General features: G+C 42.1%; 1 protein-coding gene across 1 annotated transcript in view; it reads right to left on the bottom strand.

Moving 5' to 3' along the window:
- TBCK (TBC1 domain containing kinase) overlaps positions 1-27,236 on the bottom strand; it is a 367,627-nt gene that overhangs the window by 118,600 nt on the left and 221,791 nt on the right. Inside the window, exon 22 of the mRNA XM_089680503.1 lies at positions 25,027-25,188. Within this exon, the coding sequence (XP_089536629.1) occupies positions 25,027-25,188 (162 nt within the window). The remainder of the gene's footprint in view (positions 1-25,026; positions 25,189-27,236) is intronic.

The raw sequence follows: 27,236 nt of genomic DNA, 5'->3' as shown, positions 1-27,236 counted from the left end.
CAATTATAAAAGTACTCTCTCAAAGTATTTCTGTTGGAAGGTTAATACTATACTCCTTATACGTTTACACAGTCATTATGCATTGACCAACTAATTAGAGTGGTTGTAATGGCTGAAGTAAGAGAGGTGTCTTCAGTTATCAGGGTATTTCCCCCTACAGCATTGTAAATAGACATTCAGCCAGAGGGTTTCTGTTGATCATGTACTGTTAGATGATAGGTAGGTGTGGATTTGAAATGACTCCAGCATGCCCATGTTTTTCTAAATCTCTCGGGATGTTCCTTAGCTACAGAAATCAGTTCCTCCATTTCCTCAGTTTTGTCGATCCTAGCAAACCATTCTCGTATAGTGGGAACGTGTGTTGAGCGCCAGTGGACTGGGATACATTGCTTAGCAGCATTTACCATATGCATGGCAAGTGATTTGCGGTAAGTCCGAAATGGAAGTACGGTATGATGGAGTAGAAATTGCGCGGGGGAAAGGTCTAGGGCATACGTAGTAACTTGTGCAATTGTGTATTTAACTTTCCCCTAGAAGGGTTGCAACAATGGACAGTCCCACCAAATGTGTAGGAGTTTAACCGTCGTTTGATGGCATCTCCAACACAAATCTGATACGTTGGGGTTGAAGCGGTGAAGCAATGATGGAACTCTATACTATCTAGAGTCCCCTTTAAGTTTTTTTCTTGCGTGGAGACACATATAGACCCTTTGTGTAGGTGTTCATATAAGTGGTCTCAGTCTTTCGGCGATAGTTGGAGTTGTAGGTCCGCGCACCAGGCCTTACAAGCTTTCCTCGTTGAGAGGTCATTGGTCATTTCTAGACAAGAATAAAGCCGGGAAATAACATGTCTCTGGGGAGAGTCCGTTGTGCAAAGTTTCTCAAAGGGAGTCAAATTTCTAGTGTAAGCTTTTAGATGTGGGGAGCTGTGGATGAAATGGTGGAGTTGTCTATACATCCATTGCGTTAAGATCCGGGTAGGCCATTTATTCAGCAGGAGGTCTCTGGATAAGAGCACTCCGTCTTTAAAGAATTGGTGCAGACTCAAGCAATCTGTGGGGCCAGATCCCACCAGAAAGGCATGCGACATACCCGGGGGGAAGTCTGGATTCATTCTGACAGGAGTGAGTGGACCCGGGGTGGATGAGAATGCTGTATTCTTGCCGATCTGGTGGTAACAGGATAAAGTAGGTCCTATAAGAAGGTGTTACTTGAGCTCACATGGAATGTGCGATTTTTGTAGCCAGAGAGAAGTGGCGAGTGGGGTCTCCGAAAAAGCAGCTTCCACTTCAACCCAGGCCTTACGAGCTTGGTTCGTGGACCAATCAACTATTCTTGCCATTTGACAAGCTTGATAATATCGGGAGATGTCAGGTAGCCCTATACCTCCACCCGTTTTAGGCATGGTTAGTTGGTCAAAACCAATTCTAGGGCGTTTATTGCACCATAGAAACGAGGTACATAATGTTTTGTAAGACTTAAAAAAGGAGCAATTTAATTGGAATTGCTTGTAGTAGGTATAAAAGTCTTAGAAGCACATTCATTTTGAGGATAGCCGCTCTGCCAAATCAAGAGAAAAATGGTTTATCCCATTGTTGCAGATCTTTAGTGATGGTGCGCAAAAGGGGTTCAAAGTTTTTGGCGTAAAGCTCTGTGAGATGGGTTGGCAATTGAATTCCTAAGTATTTGATGGATTCTGATTGCCATGTGAAGGGAAAATTAGATTTTGCTTGTCTAATCGTGTCCTGAGTTAGGGAAACATTAAGTGCTTGGGATTTGTTAAAGTTTATTTTAAAATTGGCCAGATACTGAAAAAGATTGAAGTCTTGCAATAGATTAGGTAGTGTAGTATGAGGATGTGTCAAGAAGAGTAAGATGTCATCAGCAAAGGCTGCTATTTTATGAGTATTGCCATTGATAGAAATCCCTTTAATATTTTCATTCTGTTTAATACAATTCAAAAAGGGTTCCACCGTGAGAATAAATAGGAGGGGGGATAGTGGGCAGCCCTGTCTGGTCCCATTTCTTATGGAAAAGGCTTCTGAAAGGAGACCATTCACTCACTTTAGCCATCGGTGCAGTGTATAACGACATAATAAAGTTCAAAAGACGGGGAGGGAGCCCAAGGCCAACCAGTACTGCTTCCATGTAGTCCCATGCCAATCTGTTAAAGGCCTTTTCAGCGTCTAAAGAGAGAAAAAAGCCAGATTGTTTCTTCTGTGTTAACCAATGGTGTATGTTGATTGCCCTGATCGTATTGTCTCTAGCCTCTCTACCGGGTACAAACCCCACCTGGTCAGTGTAGATAGTAGAGTCTATGATATGCAGTAAGCGATTGGCCAATATCTTGGCAAAAATCTTGAGATCGACATTCAGTAAGGATATCGAGCGATAGTTTGCTGGTAAAGTCTGGTCTTTATTTTCTTTAGGTATTAGTGTGATATGGGCTTCTGATAGATGGCGCATGGACTGTCCTGGGGTATCTAATAAGTTGAAAGCTTTTAAGAATGGGTGTGCTAGGACGTCGATGAAAGATTTATAATATGTGGTCGTAAATCCATCAGGTCCCGGGCTTTTGCCTGGTTTTAATTGTGCAATGGCTTGTTGCAATTCTTCCAGCGTCAAAGCACCTTCCAAGTCTTTTGCTTGTGACTGGGAGATGGGTTTAGGGAGGAATTGAGCAAGAAAAGACTGGATAATGGCCTTACGTGGCCTGGCGTCCCCTGTTGGTTTTGGTGGTAAAGGCAGATTATACAGGGAGGTATAGTAGTTTTCGAATTCAGCTGCTATATCCGTGGAGGTGGTAAGTGAGTGACCTTGTTTAGAGTGAAGGTGAGAGATGGTACGAGACGCTTTTTTGGATTGCAAGCCCCAGGCTAAGAACCTACCGTTCTTATTTCCATGTTGGTAAAAGAGTTTCTGAGTTAAAATGTAATTATGCTTTTTTTTCTTTTCCACTATATCTCGAAGTTGTTTGCGGGCTAGGTCGAGTTTGTGCGCCGAATCGACAGCCTTAGATCGTTTATTTAGGCATTTCAGTGCACATACTTTTTGAAGTATGGAGGTAAAGGATGCCTGAGCCTTACGTTTCCGAGAGGCAGCTATGGAAAGCAAGAGTCCACGAATCACACATTTGTGTGCTTCCCATTGAGTAAGTCGTTTCCGAGGACGAGTTTTCCCTAAAATAATTGGTCAAAGATTAGCGCATTTGAGTGATAACGGGTAAGTCCATTAGAAGAAAGGGATCTAATCTCCATGTTTTAGAGGTAGGAGGTGCATCGTGAAGCTGCAAAGTCATCGTAATGGGATGGTGGTCAGATAGAATCATTGGTTCAATGGAGGCTGACTTCAATGTATGTAAGTCTTTTTGCGACAGAAATAGGTAGTCAATTCTGGAGTGACGTTTGTGCGGCGCTGAGAAAAAAGTGTAGTCTTTGTCAGAGGGATGTAGTGTACGCCATGTATCATGGAGAAGAAGGTCGTTCAATTCGATCTTAATCTGTTTAAGAGCTCGGTAGGGTTTCGATGAGAAGCCTGTCGACATATCTACTAAAGGATTCAGTGCCACATTAAAATCACCTCCAAGAATCAAGATACCCAACTGAAATGCTGCTAGAATTTTGGAGATTTTGCGGAAAAAACTCACTTGCGCTGTATTAGGGCTATACATGTTTACTAGAGTTAGCGGTTTGTTGTGTAAGCTGCCTTTAAGGAAGAGGAATCTGCCTTCTGGATCTTCAAGAGATTCAGTAATTACGAGCGGGAGTGTTTTTGAGATCAAAATGGATACTCCTTTTGCGTTTACCTCTGTATTAACTGAATGGTACGCTGTGGGATAGTGGACATTAGCAAACTTGGGGGTATGATCAGCACGAAAATGTGTTTCTTGCACGAAAAGCACGTCTGCTCGTAAACTTTTCATGTATGTTAAGAGTTGAGAACGTTTCTCCGGTATATTTAAGCTTCTTGCATTGAGAGATGCTACAGTGAGTGTATGGTGAGTTCGTACTGGTGTGTGTGTAGTGGACATTTTGTTTTAAGAGAAGAGAGAGAAAAAAAAACCAAAAACCCCCTTCCTTGGGAGGGGTGAGGAGGTTGGGAGAAGGGCCGAGATAGAGGAGAGAGAATGAAAGACAGAAAGAAAAGAGGTGCAGAGAATCAGAGAACAGAAGAGGTGCGAAGCATTAGATATTCACACTCAAAAACCAAAAGATGTGATGCCCTGTGATTCCAATACTTCTCTAGTGAAATAAACTCCTGGGACAGAGTAGTCCAGCTACGTCGTCCTAAAAAAGTAGTCTTATGTGTGGAAAAGCAACTTAGTATATTGTGTATGGGTGTATAGAAGTGGTCGGAAATGTGTCTGAACCAGAGGCGGCCTCCGTGAGGTACCTCAGGGCAGACCCACCAAAGACATCAAAGGCCCGCCCTGTATCAGGTAGATGAAAATTATGTATAAGGTAACGTCTAATAAAAGACACCCATGACACAAGGAGATAGGTGGATTTCAGCTAGTTGTTAAGGAGAGAGGTTCGCGTGGAAGCATGGGGGACAAGGTGTGAACTAAGACATATAAAGGTGTGTTAGTTAAAAGACCGTGAAAGTTTGTGTGTATGAATCAAGATGGTCTCTCGTGGGTATAGAGGGAATATGGTCTGAGGGTCATTGCTAATGTGTTTAGTCATGTGTAATACTGTCTTGGGGAGGCCATAAGGAGCTACTATGACACAAGATGTGGTGTAATTGTACAGTTATAATACTAGAATATTCCAAGATATGCATTAGATACTAGTAGTGATTTTTCCAATCTGTGTTTGGTCCTACGTCATATAGTACGGCCAAAGAAGACAGCATGAGACGGTTTCTTATAACATGTCATTGTAGACTGAGAAATCATTAGTTGTACAAGAAACCATAGTAATAATAGGTACATAACATTGTAACAATCTGAAACGTAAGCCAAGAGCCTACCCTCAAACTAAACTGAGGTTTTATATTCCTGAAATAGGAGTAATCTTGATCTCAACCAGTACGTCGTACGCTGTACTACCGTCCACAACCTGATATGTAGTTAAACTCCAGATACTCACGGATGAGAAAAACCCCCCACTGAAAAAGTAGCTTGTGGTTATGGCCGGTCTAGAGCGTAGTCCAACATAATCCAAAAACACATAGTTAAAAACTAACACAACTTCAAAGCACACTGATATTGTGCCTACCATTTCAGTGAAATCTTATTTAGTATACAAGGTGCCACATTATGTCTAAAGCCAGAAAAAGGGTTAGTGGTGGGGAGTGAGGTGGAACCTAGATTGCTAGGGAAATTATGCCCACAATTGGGAACGATGTGGAGGCAGTCAAGCTATAAGGGGGGGGGGTTAGTATTGTTTAGATACTGGGTGTCAGGGCTCCCAGGTGTGACCAGAGGTGTGTGACTGATGCAGGGAAACACAGACTTCAGATATGTGATAAACAATATAATTTATTAACACTAACCATACAAACATAAACGCAGTGCAATACTAAAACATAATACAGTGCAAACAAACCAAACCAACCACCCACAGATAACAGTACATACAAGCAAGCGTCGTCAGGCAGGCCGGGTCAATATCAATAAGGCAGGTAGGTACAGGGGGAGCAAGCGGAGATGGGTCGGGGTCACAGGCCAGGTTCAGCAGGTAGCTAGCAGCGTAGTACAGAGGGTCAGGCAGAGGGATGGTCAGGGTCACAAGCCAGGGATCAGAACAGGTAGCAAGCAGCGTGGTACAGAGGGTCAGGCAGAGGGATGGTCAGGAGCGAGCCGGGATCAGAGCACGAGAAGTCAGCAGCGGTTCAGATCAGGCAGGGTCAGCAAAGGAACAGAAACAGGATGCAGGACAGATACAGGGCCCAGGACAAACACAACACCAAGGCAGAGTCTGCAAGTCTGGCCATCCCTTAAATACACCAGTATCATCAGTTCCAGGTGTTAGCTGGCTGAAAGGTTGAGTCTCTGATTGCTGGGAGCACCCGCTGGCCAGCCCTGGTACTGCAGATCAAAAGGCAGGTGAGTCCCACCATTGCTGGCCAGTCCATTCCTGACACTGGGAGAAAGGGCCTACATAGGTAATCAAGACTGTTGACGATAAACATAATGGGCAAGGAATGTGCTTAGGCAAGGCATAGGTCTGTATCAGCAATATCACCGAACTATAATGTTACATAAGAACTTACAAATATATGGCTCATTCCGGAATAGCTCTTGGATCATAAAACGTATCTGACGGGCAACTCAAGAAGGCTGCAGTATACCAAATGAAGATAAACATGAGATCACAATGGCAAGAACTGCCCAAACTAGGGAGACTAATTGCGAAATATGTTAAGATTCAGTGACTCAGACACATGCCCGGGGCGATAAACAGTCTACGTCACTGGATCTCAAAACCGTAACATGTTTCTGCCTCAGCCGAGGTCACCAGCATGGTGTGATAGGACATCATTGATCGATCCTACAAACTTCAAAGTCGGTCAGCTCGGGCAACCGCTCCGTGGGCACCGCTACCATACAGCCCGCAGAGAGCAAGCACCACTATTGTTTCGGAGTCCACGGTCAAAATCGGTGTACACATATAATAAGCAGATATTGTACATGCAAGAGAGGACAGTCCGATGTAATACATATACCTTAGCGTTATGTCTCCAGGTGGTTGGAATTCTCTTCACATATAAAAGGGAGGCAGGGTTTGGAAGAGAGGCACTTGAAATCATAGCCCCAGTGCGGAAAAAGCCATTAAATGACTAAACTATACTGCACGAGTATGGTGTGAAGGGCGAAAGGAAAAATGTAATTCATGACATGCCTTACGGTGAGCAGGAGAGGCTGGAGGATTGTCCCCAATGTTGAACCTTCAGCTTGCAGGAGAGGACGAGGTGTGGTGGAAGAGTCTGTGACGCCTTGTTCCTCCATGATAACCAGCTGGGTGGGCCTCCATTGGTTCTTCCTCTGCTTCCTGGGGTGGGAGTTGGGAGTCTCCAGACCAAGCAGGTATATCCACTTTTGGAATGTCAAGGGCCTCGCAGAACGGTGTTACATCCTCCGGGAATCTCAGGACCGCCGATCTCCCCATGTGTGTTGCTGAGAGGCCAAATGGGAATCTCCAGCGGTAGGCAATACCCCATGAACGTAGGAGATCCAGTAAAGGACGTAAATCTTTTCTGTGTTGCAGGGTAAGGTGGGATAGATCTTGAAAACATTTTATATCTGCACCATTATATAGCACGCGATTGCACTCCAGTGCTCTATGCAATATTTCCTCCTTAAGACGGAAATCAACTAAGCAACAAATTATGTCTCTCGGGGGGTCAGACTCTCTACCTTTTGGACGCAGCACCCTATGGAGGCGTTCAAACTCAATAGGAGACTCTTGCGGTCTTTCTAATAGATCACTGAAAATGGTTAAGAGCGTTTCAGTGAGTTGACCGGGTTCAATTGCTTCAGGAACACCTCGTACCCTCAAATTATGACGTCAACCCCTGTTGTCCAGGTCTTCAATGTGGCGATCAAGCTCTCTTAGTTGCATGGTATGTGTATCCACCAGCGTGCGCATATCATGAATGGCAAGGTCTTGTGTAATAACTTTATCTTCCACCGCTTCAAGCCCTTGGGCTACTGCCTGCATGTCAAAGTGTAAATCTGCTATTGCAGCAGAGAGGGTTTCTTTAACCACTTGCCTACCAGGCACTTATACCCCCTTCCTTACCAGGCCAATTTTCAGCTTTCAGCGCTGCCGCACTTTGATTGACAATTGCGCGGTCATGCAACATTGTACCCATATGAAATTTTGATCATTTTTTTCTCACAAATAGAGCTTTCTTTTGGTGGTATTTAATCGCCACTGGGCGCTTTACTTTTTGCGCTATAAATTAAAAAAAGTGCAAAAAATTTGAAAAAAAAAAAAGTTTGTTTCTTTTATAAAATTTTTCAAACAGGTATTTTTTCTCCTTCACTGATTTGCGTTGATGAGGAGGCACTGATGGGCACTGATAGGCGGCACTAATGGGCACTGATAGGCAGCACTAAAGGGCACTGATAGGCAGTACTAATGAGGTGGCACGGATAGGCGGCACTGATAGACAGCACTAATTAGGGGTCACGGATAGGCGGCACTGATATGCAGCACTGATAGGCGGCACTGATAGGTGACACTGATGATGGGTACTGATAGACGGCACTGACTGGCATCACTTCTGGGCACTGACTGGCGGCACTGACTGGCACAACCCCTGGGCACTGACTGGTGGCACTGACTGGCAGCACTGCTGGGCTGCACTGGTGGATGGCACTGGTGGGCAGCACTGGTGGGTGGGCACAGGTGGGTGGCACTGGTGGGCACAGGTGGGTGGCACTGGTGGGCACAGGTGGGTGGGCACAGGTGGGTGGCACTTCTGGGCACATGTAGGTGGCACTTCTGGGCACAGGTAGGTGGCACTGCAGAGTGGCACAGGTGGGGGCACTGCTGGGCACAGGTGGGGGCACTGCTGGGAATGGGTGGGCGGGGCTAGTGGGCGCACTGCTGGGCGGAACTTGCGGGTGTCACTGCTGGGCACCGATCATCAGGGCACTGATCATCAGTGCCCTGATGATCGGTGCCGATCCCCGCTCTGACAACTGCCGGTTCTCGGCAGTACTTTCCTCACGATCTGACAGCGTGAGGAAAGTGCAGCTGAGAACCGGCACTTGCATTTCCCTGTGATCAGCGTGTCATTGGACACCGCTGATCACGTGGTAAAAGGCCGGTGGGATCGTCCTTTCACCACATCACGTGATCACGGAGATCGCCGGGTGCGCGCCCCCTGGGGCGCGCAGGAGAGCGCGTTCTGGGAGGACGTCATATGACGTCCACTCAGAACTGGCCGGCCGCGGTGAAGCCGTCATTCGGCTATGCGCGGTCGGCAAGAGGTTAATATCTGATGCAACCGCTTTCAAGTCCTCTATAGTGAGAGGTGGTGTATCAAGATGACAGGATGGGGATGGTGTCCTGGCTGGTGTCCTGCTTTGCACGGGAAGCGTTTTGCGGGGCGACTCTGGGAGAAGCAGGATCGGAAGCCTTTATGTGTTCTGGCGTCCAGGACCGGAATAACTCTGGAATGCTGCGCTTTATAGGATTGTTTGGCTGGCGGGGGGATCTGGAACGTGGGGTAGAGAGCTTCCTATCCGCTTTCCCCATAGCAGCGGTGTCTCTGCTTGATAGTATTAATTAATCCACCACCTTTTGTCAGGGCTTTTGTAACTAGGCCATCATATTCTCTGAGCCTACTCCTGGCCCCTCAGTATACAGTTGTGTCCAAAATTATTCAACCCCCACTGAAATTGAGTGTTTTGGCCAGTTTGACATTGCTTTTGATCATTCAGTCATCTTGCTTACATTTACATTAAAGAGGCACTTGTAGGTCAGACAAATATAACATAACAGTTATAATGAAATAACCACAAATGTCTTTTCTGTGCTCACAGCATTATCAGTTTTATTCAACCCCCAAGTGACATTCAATCTTAGTACTTAGTACAGCATCCTTTTACAGTTATAACAGCTTTTAAACGTGAAGCATAGCTTGACACAAGTGTCTTGCAGCGATCTACGGGTATCTTCGCCCATTCTTCATGGGCAAAGGCCTCCAGTTCAGTCACATTCTTAGGCTTGCGCACTGCAACTGCTTTCTTTAAGTCCCACCAGAGGTTCTCAATCGGATTTAAGTCTGGTGACTGCGATGGCCACTCCAAAATGTTCCAGCCTTTCCTCTGCAACCATGCTCTAGTGGACTTGGAGGTATGCTTGGGATCATTGTCCTGTTGAAAGGTCCAACGTCTCCCAAGCCTCAGGTGTGTGACGGACTGCATCACGTTTCCATCCAATATCTCCTGGTACTGAAGAGAATTCATGGTACCTTGCACACGCTGAAGCTTCCCTGTACCTGCAGAAGCAAAACAGCCCCAAAGCATGATTGACCCTCCACCATGCTTCACAGTAGGCAAGGTGTTCTTTTCATCATAGGCCTTGTTCTTCCTCCTCCAAACATAGCGTTGATCCATGGGCCCAAACAGTTCTAATTTTGTTTCATCAGTCCACAGAACACTATCCCACAACTTTTGTGGTTTGTCCACATGGCTTTTGGCATACTGCAGTCGACTCTTCTTATTCTTTGGAGACAGCAAGGGGGTACGCCTGGGAGTTCTGGCACGGAGGCCTTCATTACGCAGTGTGCGTCTTATTGTCTGGGCTGAAACTTCTGTACCCACATCTGACAAATCTTTTCTCAGTTCCTCAGCAGTCACACGGGGACTTCTCTCCACTCTACGCTTCAGGTAGCGCACAGCAGTCGAAGTCAGCATCTTCTTTCTGCCACGACCAGGTAGCGTTTCAACAGTGCCCTTTGCCTTGAATTTGCGAATGATGCTTCCTAAGGTGTCTCTTGGTATGTTTAACATCTTTGCAATCTTCTTATAGCCATTGCCCTTCCTGTGAAGAGAAATCACCTCTTCTCTTGTCTTCCTGGACCATTCTCTTGCCTTCACCATGTTTGTAACCACACCAGTAAATGTCTAGAAGGAGCTGAGTATCACAGTCATTTTAAAGCTGCCTAATTGGTGCTTATTATGCTTGATTGCTGCTCGGTGACATCCACAGGTGTTTTCAATACCTGATGGAAAGCACCTGTATGAACCTCTGTTCTTCAGAGTGGTAGTCTTTAAGGGGTTGAATAATTGTGGCAATGAAGAAACCACATAAGAACCATTTACTACTGTATTACATAAACAATTGATGTCATTTTAGTTGCATTTGGGTAGTTACAACGTCCTTGTAGGATTTGATTCTGAATACAATTCCAAATGTACACTATAGTCCCTAAACCCCTTTACAGCATTGGGGGTTGAATAATTTTGGACACAACTGTATATAAACTTGCGCAAGCATCTCTCAGATCAAACAGATAGATTAAGGACCCCAGTGGAGGTCTCAGATTACAAGAGTAGGTCAGCAGGTAGAGAAGCTGATGTCTGATTTGGTAGAACCTCAGGTGTACCCAGGGGGGATGCAGTGGGCCCCTTCTATGCTCCCCAGCTGCAGGGATGCAGAGGTTATTGGGCTTGTGGGCCTAATGGTGGCCTGGTGGGGCCTAGTGAGGCCTGTAGTGTTGGGTGTGCCTCTCAGCCTTTATTGCAGGCCGTATCCCTGGGTCAGCGCGTGCGGGGGCAACAGGCCAGGGTGGGTTGATCGCTGTTCCGGGAAGGGGGCCCTGATCCACAGGCGTCCTCTCCCACCCCAGCTGGGACGTGATGTAGGCCGCCGCCGCGGCTTCAGTAGGCAGCACTGGCCACGGTGAATCACCGCCACGGAGGGGGGGGGGGGGCAATAATCACCCTTCCCACCTCCGCTTGGTGCCCTCACTTGCCGCAGTGCCTCTGACCGGAGTTTCAGGTCCGCTGCCATTCGGATGGCAGCGGATTGTCTTGCACCCCGTCAGAGCTCCGGCTCATGCGACTTGTTCCATCGCCATCTTGGACACGCCCCCTGCCCTGACATATGCTTTAAGTATTTCTTGTGTAGTTATATATACAGGTATACACATAAAACAAAAAATAACTAAATGTTGGGTTCTTGATTTGTTGTTTTGCTTGTTAGGCAAAGGTTGGCCACAGCAATGTATTTTCCAAATGTCCAGGGTGGTGACAAAGATGGCAATGTACTGGAGATCTTAGTAAACCACTTGACCTGACAATGTATCATGGAGCCAGAACATCATGCAATTTTTTTTCTCCTAATTTATTAATTTCTGTTGTTGGTAGGCCATGTTTATTCCCTAATGGATTAAAGTGGGACACAGTAGCAAGTTGTTACGAAGGAAACATTTATATGCAAAATCACAAATGTTAGAATGCAACTTATCTGCGATATATGTTTCTGAGGAGGTAATGACTGATCCATGAGTGAAACAGTATGCATTTCCACTTGGCGTTGGTAATAGTGGTGGTGGAAATATCATGCCACTTGAATCCTGACCTAACCTAGAGACTGACTATCAGGTCAGGCAGTCCACAAAATAACAATGACCTCAGCTTTGATTGTTTTCTCACAACAGCAGCAACACTGGGGTATACAGTGAACATGCACACAGTATCTACTCAAGAGATTTAAGTGTGAACATTTATGTGCCTGTTGAGATGACAAAATGCCAATCAGTGTTTCATAAGCATTAAAATTATTATTTTTTGACTACACAATTGGATTGCACATTTAACGGTTTAGAAATGTGTTGTCAATATCCCACTTGACCTGTCCAGTAAGCTTGCAAAAAAAAAAACCACACACTTTCTCAACAGCAACTGTCTGGTAGATACTATATTTTCCAATGACTTCCAATGAATTCATAGAGAAAGACTTAGAAAGGTCTCAGTGAAATTTAGCACAGAGTGAACATTATCTAGTCTTCAGAAAAGCAACAAATTTGTAATTTCACAGCAGGTCAGTGCCGCCAGGCATTTCTGGCAAAAGAGAAAAACACCGTAGAAACAAAATACAGTGAAAAGACAGAAATGTACTGACAAATGCCCAATTAAAATGAAAAAAATCACAGATAATATCAATGTAGCAGTCATTACAAAAACGCTTTATCAAGGACGTTTGCAATTGTACATCAGTTCATAGATAAGACTGATGCTCTGAACAGTGTTGGTGCACAAATCTTGGAAAAATCCAATTCACATAATTTCAGAACATTCTAAATTCAGAAAAATGTTATGTAACCAAATTGACACTAACATAGTGTTTTTATGGTCCTGTACTTGTGTACAGGAGCATCAGTCACATTTTAAAATCTACCAGAAGTATGGTATTTTAAATAGCAATTACTTAAAATAATTGCACATGTGATTTTAAAAAAAGTGCAAAAACATATACCTAGTCAGTGGACCTTGAGAATAGAAACTGGAAAATACAGAATTAACACATACCTAATAATTATGCATTGTGAAATATCTTAAGTATCCATACAGACCCTGTGAACAATTATCTACAGTTTAGACAGGATCAGGTTTCTTTTTGTTTCTGAAGACTGTGCTTTTCAGTACCTGTCTGGAAAATGCTGAGTGAGAGTCTTAGATTTTGTTAGGTATATATTTAAACTTTAGATGGGTGTCGACTTCATATTCCTGAGGCCGACTATACAGCATACAATTTTAGGGATCACTGTTTAAAATAATTTTACTACTAAGCAATCAGTAATAAGATTTTTCCTATGATTGTGTTTGATCAAAACAGCCCTTTGGATATGAAAATCATCAGACCAAAAATATACGTAATGTCATATCACCTGAAAAAGGCGAGGATAGCCCTAATCTGAATAATAAATATATAAGTGAATTCCAAAGCAGGCAAGCTCTGGATGAGCCATCTTTAAACCAGTTAAAGAGGTTTTAAACCCAAAATGTAATATATTGCAACTTAACAATCCTTAGATGTGATGGCTGCATTAGTTTTCTTTTTTTAAGGCTTTTTATCCCTTCCATTTTCACCTGGTGATCTGGCCAGTAACACTTCCTGTATTAGAGTGCCTACGCTCTGGGCAAATCAGTACAGGGGGAACCTTTGGACAGCAGTATTGTCACTCTTGGGGTGCTAGGTGTACTAGCAATTTTAGATACACTAAACCATTGAAGCAAACTCCAGCTAATAATTTGTAATACAATTTTTTTCTCCTTTTGGGATAAAGGTTTTACATAAATAAATAAAATTTGATCATTGTAAGCACCCCTGCCAGTGTTAGTTTGTCTCATCTCTAAAACTGATACATCTTCAAGAGGGCTTGTTCTTTTGAAAAACACCATTCTTATTGGCAGGGTTACCAGGTGAAAATAAAGGAAAAAAAGCCTAAAAAAGAAAACGAATACAGTCATCACATCCAAGAATTGGTGAGCTGCAATATAATAAAAGTTTGCTTTTGGGTCCAATACTTCTTTAATATACAGTGTACAAAAAGCATTCATCTCTATAAAAGTTTTGAAGCTATATTGTCATAGAACATTGTTTTTTTTTCCCAGAAACATACTTTTGCAGCTTTATGAGACGTGGGAAAACAACCTCACATGTCATCTCACCTGCAGTTTAACAGAAGGCACCTGGGAAATGCTCTCTGGTTTACAAAGACCAAAGTGAAGATCACACCTACAAGTTTTCACTTCATAAACCTGCTCACAATATCCATATACAGTATGGCATACAAACCATGCTGTAGTGTTATAAAAACCATATATCTTTTTATTTATTTACCTAAAAGCACTACAGACATACTTTTCCCAATTTGCTGCAGCAAAACTTTGGAGAGTGTGTTCTACCACCTACATCTTTATGGTAAAATCCATATGAGTAGTACAAAACAAAAAAAAAAAAAGAAAAAAAAAACAAACTGTTGAATCCATTATATTTTTGTTAAAAACCAAAGCTTTTTGCTCATCAGACCTAAAAGTGGTGTAAGCCAGACAATGCTCATCATCACAAATATACCATCCCTACAAGGATGAAGCTGGCAACATCATACTGTGGGGATGTTTCTCCATACAGGTCCTGAAGAGCTTGTGATGGTATTGAGGGTGGAATGAAAACAGCAAAATACAGGGATATCCTAAAGGAAAACCTGATGCGGTCAGAAAAGATTTGTCTTCCAATGACACAACGACCCAAGCATAAAGCCATAGCCACACAGGAATGTTATAAATCAACAGTGTTAATGTCCAGGAATGGTCAAGTCAGAGTCCAAATCTCAATCCAATGGAGAATTTCTGACTGCTCACGGAAAGGGTTGTTTACCAACAACCCTAATGCAACCTGACAGAGCCTGAGCAGTTTTACAAAGAATAATGGACACATAGCCATGTGGATTTGATACTGTAATTGCTGACAAGTGTGTATCCAGTTTATACTATCTTGAAGGGGGTGTATACATGCTGTAAAGTTCAGGGGGTATAGCACCTCAGGATCACATACAAAGCTGTTTGTCATAAACATAAAAGTTATTTTTTCTTTAAAGCAAATAAAACATAGCTTCCAGCAGCAAAACAAAAAGTCTGCTTATCTTCAACATAGTACAAAAGACATGCAAAGTTTATGTACAGGGTTTACCCAAAAATTAGCAAAGTCCAGCTTCAGTTGATTGGCAGCTTCTAGTACACATGCAGTACTCAGCCCAAACTCCTACTCCTCTATGTCCAGCACTAGGAGCTTCCTGGAGGATGCTTAACCCTGTAGGGACCAGAACCCTGTAATCAGAAGTGGAGGTTCTTTTCCACCAGATTAGCACTTTGAACCTTCACAATTCTGGGCCCCAAATAAGCAATTACTAAAGCAGAGAGGACTAAAAGTCAGTCCTCTCCTTATGTTTGACTGACCTAGAATCCATCACCCTACACGGGTGAGACCCTTGAGTACACCAAACCTTTCCCTTTAAAGAGATCACAACCCAAATATCAATGACACATAGCATCCATCCAGGACTCATCCTTGGCATTCTGTACAATACTCAGTTATACAATACTCAGATAGTCAGTTAATTAGTGTGTTTTTAATTAGAATTCATTTTAATCCCTTTGCGGAGATCTGTTTTATGTTCCATGATAATAAACCATGTATAATTCCAAGGGGCTGAATACATTTTATAGGCACAGTACAGTTTTGGGACTCCTGTGTTGCAGAACAAAAGTTTAAAATCTTTGATTAATTCTCCTGGGGACCAGTTCACATACTGTAGCACTTGGTCCTTTTCTGATCCATAAAGTAGTTTGGAAATAAAATTAAATTTATTTTCTGTTCATGTTGCCCGTAGTTACACTCCTGGCTGAAGCCCAATTTATGAAGAAGAGCACAGCACTGACCTAAAAGTCACCAGACTTGTCCACTTGTTTTTCTAGGGAGAAACAATAGAGTACCAGCTGGCATGTGTTATTGGGGCTTGAGTTGTTGAGAATGACAGCGCTCATCTCCAGTGTGCAGTCATTCACTACAACGCAAGCCACTACCTACTACTCTTGTCCTTCTCCAGATCTTCTATAAAGTAGCTTGGAGTCCAGGCAAGGTGACAGCGATTGATTAATTAATCTTAGGCTACGTTCACACTAGCCTTGTGTGCAGGCGGCAGAGAGGCGTTTGGGAAGCGTTTTTACCGCTTCCCAAACGCCTCTGCCAATTCTGCACATTACAGCACATGGTGCTGTTCTAACGGGAGCGTTTGCGTCGCGTCGCGTTGCATCGCGGCAAAACGGACGCCTCTGGACGAGTCAGGAGGCTTTGAAGCCTCCTATTCTCGTCTATGGTGCCGCTCCGCAAACGCCCGGCCGGCGTTTGCGGTGCGGTTGCGACGCGGTTGCGGGGCGTTTGCGGAGCGGTAACACCACTCAAACTGCATTATAGGCGTTTGTGGGGCGTTATTAACGCTCGGCAAACGCCTAGCAACCGCCGCTAAACCGCGCATGTGGCGTTTGTGGAGCGTTTGCCGAGCGTTAAAAAACGCTCCGCAAACGCCGGACCAACGCTTGCCAAACGCTATAGGGGCGTTTGGCAAGCGTTGGCAAAACAGCCTAGTGTGAACGAGCCCTTACTCACCTCTGTGCATAACATGATCCAGGATCCTGTCACTGCAACTCCATTGGTTCCCTCTCCTGGCTTTACTCAATGTTTCATCCTGCTTTCAGCAGGAGTCATGTGTGGGTCTGGGCCTGGGGGTCTGTCATGCCCTCTTCTTCTCCTCTGTGTGTGCACTAGCATTCAGAAATAATTATATATTTTTGTCCTTGTGAGCAGTATGATCAGACAGTGGTAGAGGGAATGCTGTCCGCCAAGGTAGCTCAACCACCAGCACTGTGCACTGGGCTTCCTTGGGGATTCAACAATGATTTATCTTCTCCTGACACTTCTTCTCTAAGCTTGATTTCAAAGTTGTTATTATCATACCAGACTCTGTAATATTATAATCTGCATTAGACTGTATTCCCACCCAGCAGATGCTTCCATTAGGAAATCTGGAGAGGTCCGTTCAACAACATGTAGGCATCTGTCAGATTGTTACTGGTGATTTAACGGCATTTGACAATAGTCATACCTCTTCCCTCCAGCTTAAAGGGGCTTGAAATAATAGACCTTTTTTAATTTAAAAGGTCCAACCTCAAAGGTCAGAATATGGCCATGGACGTGGTGGAGATCACAAGGAGTTTATCTATTTATATGGACATTACTGCATAAGATCGTTTGCACTTGTGGATTATATTGGTAGAATGAGAGAACCACATTATTGTATGTTTCAGAATATATGCTATATTATAGGTATAGATTTCTTTAGAGATACACGTGATGAATGCATTCACTAGGTTGATTTTAAATACGTGATATTGTCATCTAGAGTGCTGCGGATTACAGTACATTTATTCATTCGCTTATTTAATTTTAGCTGGGTTTGCACAAAGTTTTTATTTAGTAATCTCCTAGATTGTGAGCTCGAAAGAGCAGGGCCCTCGAACCCCTCGTGTATTGTACTGTTACTGTTTTGTCTCATGTTCTGTCCCCCTTGCTATTGTACAGCGCTGAGCAAACCCTTTGGCGCTATATAAATACTGTATTATTATTATTATTATTATACAGTATTTATAAAGCGCCAATAGTTCACTCAGCGCTGTACATTACAAAGGGGGACAGAACATGTGACAGAACAATACCAATACAATGCAAAACATGAGGGGATCGAGGGCCCTGCTCTTTCGAGCTTACAATCTGTATAATAATAATAATGATAATGTCATCTAAGGTATATTTGCTTTTTGAAATCCCTGTGTTTGTCATTCACAATAATAATAAAAGCTACGTGCCCTGTCTGACAGACATGTTTTAATTTCCTTTCCAAGCAGGATAGAGAAATGAAGTTGGGGGCCTTCAGGATCCACAGTCACAGGAATGTGCTTGGGGTGAAAAAGCAGTACGGATCTACAGCTGGGCATAAGCTCTTAGAAGTGCTTGTCTGATCTCCTGGAGGCAATGTACTTTTCACTGAGCAACAGCAACTTTACAAAACAGATGTGTAAATGTATATATGATATATAAGGCATGCTGAGGTTCTACTTTTAGCCTCAGCAGGTAGGAACTTCTATTACTAACAAAAGGCAATATTGTAGAAAGTTTTCTAAAGTTATGTCAGAATATTTCCAATATGTTTTAAAGTGTTACTAAACCCAAGACGCTGCATTCACTATATCTGGTTTCCCACAGTACACAGAACATGTAAGTGCAATTATTTTAGTAAATATAAACTGCTAAATACCTTTTGCTATCAGCAGTCAGAGCAGTCTTGTGACTTCAGTGTCCAGGGAAGCACTGGTTACAGCTTGTAGGAGTTTTCTTTCTGCTCTAGGAGCATGCAAAACCCCTGACCTCTGTCTGGACAGTGCTGATTGGCCCTGTTCTGATCACGTGCACTCTCCCAAGAAAAGAAAAAAAAAACCTCTCTAGCAATAGACACTAAACTGACCATGTGCAGAAGGGCTACAGGTTCAGTCTGTCTTATCAGCGTGGACATTAGAACAAGAGAAGGGGCAGGGAAGTCAGGATCAAACAGTCTTCTTATACGATGCAGAAGATTAACCCCTTAGGTTCCACAAGCATTCTTTACTGCATATACAGACTGATTTTACTGTTGTGGGCTAAATAACACTTTAAATATCATAAAGTACTCGGCTCAGTAAAAAGTTTTATTTATGTTGGTACACCATCTTGAATGTTATGTCAGCAGGCCCATTAGACTATTCAGCTGTCACTCAAGTGAAAATCTAGTTTTCCACTTTGCTCCTCCCCGACTGCTACATAAAAGGTTACGTAAAGGGTTTTAGGGAGGGGGGAAGATGCTGCAGCACAGTGGCTAAATGGTTAGCACTTCCGCCTGGCAGTACTGGGGTCGTTGGTTCGTATCCCAACCACAGCATCAGCTGCCTGGAATTTGCATGTTCTCCCTGTGCTTGCGTGGGTTTTCTCAGGGTACTCCGGTTTCCTCCCACACTCCAAAGACATGCTGGTAGGTTAATTGGCTCCTGTCTAAATTGTCCCTAGTATGTGTATGTATGAATGTGAGTTAGGGACCTTAGATTGTATGCCCCTTGAGGGTTAGGGACTGATGTGAATATACAATATATATGTAAAGCGCTGCGTAAAATTGATGGCGCTATATAAGTACCTGAAATAAATAAATAAATAAGATGCTGGGTCAGCACAGAGAGCAATCAAACATTCCCAGAAAAGTAGAGGGCTGTGACATGCGAGAAGGGAGGGGGCTGTGTTCAGGAACTACCTGTTCCTGGAGTTAAAAGACACATTGCAAGCGAATAGAATATATATGGAAAGGATACTATTATGGATTTGGATTATCTACTAGCAGTTCAGCATGATAGATTCAATATTTATATTAGCGCATGGGCTGCTTCGAGTGTTTTCCATAATTTACAGGAGTGTTGGGTTACTATATGTATGTAGGATGTGGGGCCATGGCAAAGAGAGGAGAGTTTTTTCTTCTTCTTTTCCTTTTCTGCCCCATTTTTTTCGTATTTTGATGCAGGTATGTGCATTATGTTTTAAGTTCTTGTGATAGATTTCCTTGAGCCTATTTTCTAAGGTTTTTATATCTATGTTATAGTTATATTGGTTTATATCTATGTATACCATTGTTTTATATTTACATTTGCTACTATATATTGAAGATCTAACAGTTTTGGAAGATTTAGATATGTTTTAGTATACTTAAGTTTGGAAAAAACAAATAAAATCAGATTTAAACAAGAAATTATGCTGTGCTTTTAGCTAAAAAATTTTTAAGGTGACAGGGTCTCTTTAAAGCAAAACTCCAGGAAGCAGTATTTACACCTAAACTGTACCTTTACTAAAATCCTACTGTCATTTTCAGGTCAGCTTGACTCTAACCAAGGTCAAATACCAGCATGTCTGTGTGTCTTCTTTCTCAACTCAGGAAGCTGAGTTACACAAAAACAATTGGCATCCCTTGATTCCCTACAGATCTAAATATTCTCTCTCTTTCCAATAAACAGTATTGTACACACATCACGTATATGTTTGTGCAGCACACATAGGTAATAAAACAAAAAACAAATCCTGCTAATTAGGTGTGGGGGCGGAAATACATTTGCATATTAAAGACTTGAACAGATCTATGCAGGTACAAATACTTCTACTTTAATGTATCTGATCATAAATTTACACCAACTATACAAATGTTTAATATTTCTGGCTGAATCTGCAATCCTTTAAGCTGTTCTCATTTCAAATATTATACTCATCAACTGTTTTTTTTTATTTTGTATTCTATTTTGATTTGCACATGTAAAAAAATAAATGTGAGTACATGAATAACTACAGAATGGCAAAAAAGACATTTTCACATATTATCGCAAGCCAAATGATAATTTTTTTTTCGCTTACATGTGATGTTCAGTTTCAGCCTGGGAATAAAAAGCATTCATGTTTTTCATACATGATGGATGAATTCACTGGAGCAGAGAAAATCTGGAGTAGCTAGATTGTAAGCAATCAGCTGCTAACTTCAACTTGTTCAGTTAAGCTTTGAAAATGAACACTAGAAGCTGACTGGTTGCCATGCAAAACTATTTCAGATTCTGTCTGCTCCAGTCTTAGTGAATTCCCCTTCAGAAAATGATAACATATGTTTTCTACTTATATAGCAACTCCTAACGGTATTGGGGTATCATATAGTTATTACATATGTACTAACAAGGACACTTTGGTATCAGAGACCCTGCTTAATAGGGGCGAACAGCCAACAAGAGCCCAAAACCAAGAAACTGCTCTATTATAATTCTTTCTAAAGGTGGGCATAGATGGGTCAAAGTTTGGCCAGTTTAGCAGGGACCAGCCAAATTCTAACTAGTGTGTAGCCATCCCTGTTCGTCAGAAGTCAATCGACTTCTCTAGAATGAACAAGCTTCTGTTATTCAGTGACTGCAGCTGGTGATCAGTGTATTCTAACAGCACTGAGCCCCCCTGTTAGAATACAAACCCAGGTGGGGGGATTAATCCACCCACCTCGCTTGTATGGATGTAGGAATCCATTTGTTTTCTTTCCTTCAGCCCACGGGCTGAATGAAAAACAAATCATCTACAGTCCCAATCCCCAGGAACTACTACTGGTACGTTTTCCAGATTTGCAGGTAACCAATAACTCATTTCAATTTACTGAAAAATTTAAATTCACCAGTAAATCTGCACAGAGGACAATTTTACCAACATGTAAGCCAGCAAATTAAAATAATTAAAAATTTCTAGTAAATAAAATCCAACATACCAGAATTGAGACCGTTTAACGTTGAGTAAATTAAACGTAGAACTTGCCCAGGTTTTTCCCCAGTCCCACTTAAAGGTACAGCAACACCAGAGGGACCTGATGTTACTGTGCTTTCTGCATTGGTACCTTACAGTAGTGTTGATGTGGTATGGAGACCTTTCTTTTAATATTTTAGAACCAGGCTTCCTCTTGGCCAGCTGGTAGGCATCATGCTAGGGAATTTGTTTAAGGTAATTGCAATAAATGGGGCCCTTCTGTGCATACTCTCCTTGTAAACAGATGTGATACTTTGATGAGACCTAGAAAAAATGTCATGTTTTAAGGTCTGGAGAACTGATGTTGCTGCAAAGTAAAGTCTGCTCCTAAATTTAGCTTGATCCATTTTTTTAACCTGACTGTGTTCTAAAATCTCAACTGTTTGTACAACCTTTACTTATAGTTTTCTTTCCTGCGTGCTGTTTGCATAAATGTTTAAATGTACAGTGAATATAAAAAGTCTATACACCCCTGTTAATATATCAGGATTCTATGATGTAAAAAAAATGAGACAAAGATAAATCATCGCAACTTTTTCCATCTTTAATGTGACCTATAAACTGTGCAACTCAATTGAAAAACAAACCTAAATCTTTTTTTTTTTTTTGGGGGGGGGGGGGAGTAAACATAAAAAAACAAAAATAATGTGGTTGCATAAGTGTGCACACCCTCTTATAACTGGGGATGTAGCTGTGTTCAAAATCACATTCAAAATCATGTTAAATAGGAGTAAGTACACACCTGCCATCATTTAACGTACCTCTGATTAACCCCAAATAAAATTCAGCTGTTCTAGTAGGTCGTTCCTGACATTTTCTTAGTCGCATTCCTACAGCAAAAGCCATGATCCACAGAGGGATCTCATCGTTAAATGGTATCAGTTTGGAGAAGGGTACAAAAGAATTTCCAAGGCTTTCGATATACCATGGAACCAGGGGCGGACTGACCATTCGAGTACTAGGGCACTGCCCGAGGGCCCGGGGTCAGTAGGGGGCCCCATGAAATGCCACTGGTACATTTTCATAGGCTTTCTTTGAGTATGGGCAAGGACACAGGGGCCCCATGATCCCCTATTGCCCGGGGGCCCCATGAGTTGTCAGTCCGCCCCTGCATGGAACACAGTGAAGACAGTCATCATCAAGTGGAGAAAATATGGCGCAACAGTGACATTACCAAGAACTGGACATGTATACAAAATAGTAGGAGCGCTGCCTCAATGTATGTTATATGACATGAAAAACATGCTTAAATAATGAACACATAACAATAAATAGTGAAATGAAGTCCCAAATGTAAAATCAAGTGAACAAAAATCCCTTTCACATCCAGAAGGTGATAAGTGCTCTGTGCTCCCCACCTGTGTGCCCCCTCACTCACCAACGTTAATGGACTCTTATGGTGAAATAAGAGTCTTTCACGCTTTTGGTGGGGCATAGGAAGTCATGCTGGAGCATGTAGTTCTCCTGATTAAAATGTTGCTTGTCATTGCCATTGATTCAGATGTAGGAAGTCATGCTGGAGCTTGTAGTCCTCCTAATTAGATGTTGCTTGTCATTCCCAGTGATTCAAATGTAGAGCCAATAGATATATACATGTAAGGAATGTAGAGAGGCATCCAAAATAGTGTAATTCCGTTTATTAGTAAAAGCAGACACACTGGTATTGCACTCACATGTTTCCAGATACAATAGGCATGTATCTCCAAGTGCACAATTGTAGGTCGCTAATATTCCACAAAGCTCCTAAGCTTAGTATCACCACGTCTGTGCCTGATGCATTTCGTCCCTCCCACTGGACGTCCTCTGAGGACTTTTTTGGCCATAATTCCAAAAGATATGATTGGCACAAAAACAACACAGCACATCACCAAAAGAACACCATACCCACAGTGAAGCATGGTGGTGGCAGCATCATGCTTTGGGGCTGTTTTTCTTCAGCTGGGACTGGGGCCTTAGTCAAGGTAGAGGGAATTATGAACAGGTCCAAATACCAATCAACATTGCAAAAAACCTTCAGCCTTCTGCTAGAAAGCTGAACATGAAGAGGAACTTCATATTTCAACATGACAATGACCCAAAGCATACATCCAAATCAAAAAACGAATGGCTTCACCAGAAGATGATTAAAGTTTTGGAATTGCACAGCCAGAGCTCAGACCTGAATCCGATCGAAAATCTGTGGGGTGATCTGAAGAGGGCTGTGCACAGGAGATGACCTCACAATCTGACAGATTTGGAATGTTTTTGCAAGGAAGAGTGGGCAAATATTGTCAAGTCAAGATGTGCCATGCTGATAGACTCATACCCAAAAAGACTGAGTGCTGTAATAAAATCAAAAGGTGCTTCAACAAAGTATTAGTTTAAGGGTGTGCACACTTATGCAACCATATTATTTTAGTTTTTTATTTTTACTTCCCCCAATTAAAAGATTTCAGTTTGTTGTTCAACTGAGTTGTACAGTTTATAGGTTACATTAAAGTCGGAAAAAGTTCTGAAATGATTTATCTAGGTCTCATTTTTTTTACAACACAGAAACCTGACATTTTAACAGGGGTGTGTAGACTTTTTATATCCACTGTAGGTATATTTATTATTAACATGATTAGAGGGCCATTAATGGTTTAGTTTGATTTAAATTATACATAAAAACTTTTTTTTGTAGGTAATGATTAAAAAGACAAGTTTGTTTTTCTATCCCTCGGTCTCAATGGAGAAATTTAATTTCCCTTCCAGTCCTGTCCCCAGAACAAGTGTCCCATTGGAAAATTACTTTTCTATTCCTGTTCACGTGACAAGACTTTCAGTTTTTGACACTGTAATCACCAGAAAACAATAAAGGAAGTACACCACTCTAGTGGGGACAAAAACAGCAATAAAAACCTGACAGTGGTTCTAATCCCCTCACCACTCCAAAAGGACATGATTAAAAAAAAATGGGCTTTAAATACACTATACATGTAAATGCCTCACATCTTCTTGTATTGATGTTTTGTTGATGCTTAATGAAACTGAAATGTTAAAAAATACAAAAAATTTAAGTTAGCAATTTATTAATGGAATATAGACTATCTTTAAACCCATTAAAGTGGTTGTAAACCCTCTCATATATCCAGTGAAGTGAATAGCCTTCCAGGCTAACAGAGATTAAACAAGTCCTCCTACATACGTTTTACTTGTTTATCTGCAGTCTTCACTTTTATACTCATACTTATCCCTCAAAAGGGCTGAATTTAGACAAAAACCTTCTGCATCTGTCAGAAGCACAGAGGAAGAGACAGTGAGCTGCAGTCAGAGCTCTTGTACAGTGTCTGAGAGCTGATTGGAGGAGAGGGACACACCCCCTTCACACATGGCAGAGGAATGAAGGAATGATGTAGAGCTGTGTTGTGAATAGACAAGCTGTTTGCTGAGCTCTCCTCCCCATCATCATTTTAGCTCTGGTGTCGACTCATAACTTGTCAAAAGTGACACATGCTGATAACAAAGGAATGAAGCATCAGAGAGAAATGAAACTCAGAGCTTTGGATAGAGACAAGTAAACACTACAGATATATGTGCTATGTTCAGATTTCATAACTGAGGCACACGACCACTTTAAGAATAGACTTACCTGGTAAATCCGAGAAGAGCAGGATACATTCATTAAATCCATTTGCAAGAAGTCTGACTCTTAGCTGTTGTAAAATAGCCACTCCAATGCAAAATGGAAATGAGGCATTCCCTAGTAGCAATGTGTCCCACAAATGGAAGATTTTGTGCAAAGGAAAAACATCTGTAAAACATAAAAGAGTGAAGGGGTGATTTGGATTATTAAAGGGTTAAGCAAGAAAGTGAATGTTTTTCATCAGCTAAAAATGTATTATAGTTTTTTTTAATTCACGTACATTGTCATGTCTAATTAGATGGGGCTCTATAGCACCAAAAACACAGATGAAATCAAAGAAATTATTTTTTTCTAACGTGGGGCATATTTCTAAAGTGACATTCACCAAACATTCACTGCAGGTGTATCTTCCTGATGCAAGTGTTTTAAATTACAGGCAATGATTATATACACCTGTGAATGTCAGGTGAATGTACTGCTTTAAAAATATGTCTCTACGTATGTTACATTCCTGGGTTACATGCTGACATAGTTTCTAGTATATACAAAGATGAGAAATAGCCGACAAGCTAGATGAACTAAATTCTACCCAAAACAGTAAAGTAACATTTATCTTTAATATGAAACACTGGAAGCTGCAGGGCTGGTAGTCTATTTATGTGGGAGGCAAATGAGTACACTGCAGCCATCTGATTACATGAAAGTATACTGTATATAAAAAAGCTATTTTTATAAATACTGTTCAATTTCTGGACAGAGCATGTTAATACACCTTTAAGTTCATCTATTGTCAAACATTAAAATCATATTTTTGTTTCCACATGAATTTCAATTATTTATAGCCTACTCCTATTAATCCCTTGGCGACCTTGCCTCCAGGCCCTTAAAAGGCCTTTAGATGCAGAGAGGTGGAGTAGAGTTTGTGATCATGTGACAACAGTGATTGGCTGGCTGTCACAGCAAGCACATGATCAGAAAGCTCCCAATCTTTTCCGTTAGCCGCCGGTAACTGTGCCCCGAGTGCACACAGTGCACGCTCTCGGCACAGTTCTATTTTTGTTTGGGTACGCATATATGCATCCCCTCGGCGTTAAGGCCCACTCACCGAGAGGCTGCATAAATGCATGTGGCCGGTGGGAAAAGGTTATTGTAAACAATTTTAAGGTTTAAAAATTTAAATTTTCGAATTGTCCCCAAACATTTACTTCAAGGTATTCTGTGACATGTATAAACTATGCCCTGTGAGCAGGCAATGCTGTGTCACACATTTTATGGAGTCTGACTTCTGAACTATAGAGGTGCTGAGAGGAGGAATTTCAGAATACATATTTAGTACATGAATCACTGCTTGCAGACAGAGAGGTACCATGGAGTATGTAGAAGAAATCAAAAGTAAACTATAGGAACAAGATGAGGAGAAGGCACAAAGCATGCAGAGAACCCAGGAAGTTGTGGAAAGAGATGGCCAGCGGACAGGCAGCACTCACAAAATGAAAGGAGATTTTTTTTCACTTAAGCTTGTAATGGATATTAAAAAAAGAACTGTTGTTTGTATTGTTATTACAATGTGAAGGTTAAAAAATGAAAACATATGCTGTGACTATAGATCTCCTTTAAATTATCGATTAGCAATAGAAGCACCAACAAAACCCCTTTTAAAGTGGTTCTAAAGGCTCAAGGTATTTTACCACCATGCATTCTATGTATGAAGGAAAAAACCTTCTGTGTGCAGTGCCCCACCCCCCCAATCCTAAGCCCCCTCTGATCCAGCGATATTCTCAACAACCTCTGCTGTCTGGGGACTCGTCCTCTTCATTGTCTGAGATGGTAACGGGAGATTATTGGCTCCTGCGGCTGTCAATCACAGCCAGTGAGCCAATGAGGAGTGGGGGCGGGGCCTAGCCACAGCTCTATATATGTTATAGGCGCATAGAGCAGATGCTTGGGAACGAGCACGCGGAGATGACCCCAGGGTAAGTGCGTTTTTACTGGGGGCACTGCTCAAAGAGGAGGAGGAGCCAGGAAAATCACTGCATAGAGCAGATAAATACAGACAGGTTTGGTATTTTAGAAAAAAAAAAGCTTTAGTGTCACTTTAAGTTATCTATTCCCTGGCTAGCCTATGCCTATATAAAGAAAAGTACAACGATGTGTTGGAAGAAATCATTTTGGAAGTATTTTGCACTATATCGGTATACCGTCTGTCTATAAAATCA

This window comes from Staurois parvus, unplaced genomic scaffold, assembly GCF_062004578.1.
Source record: "Staurois parvus isolate SC_StPar_1 unplaced genomic scaffold, SC_StPar_1.0 ptg000244l, whole genome shotgun sequence".
Classification (NCBI taxonomy): domain Eukaryota; kingdom Metazoa; phylum Chordata; class Amphibia; order Anura; family Ranidae; genus Staurois; species Staurois parvus.
This window is presented reverse-complemented; position numbering and strand designations above follow the sequence as displayed.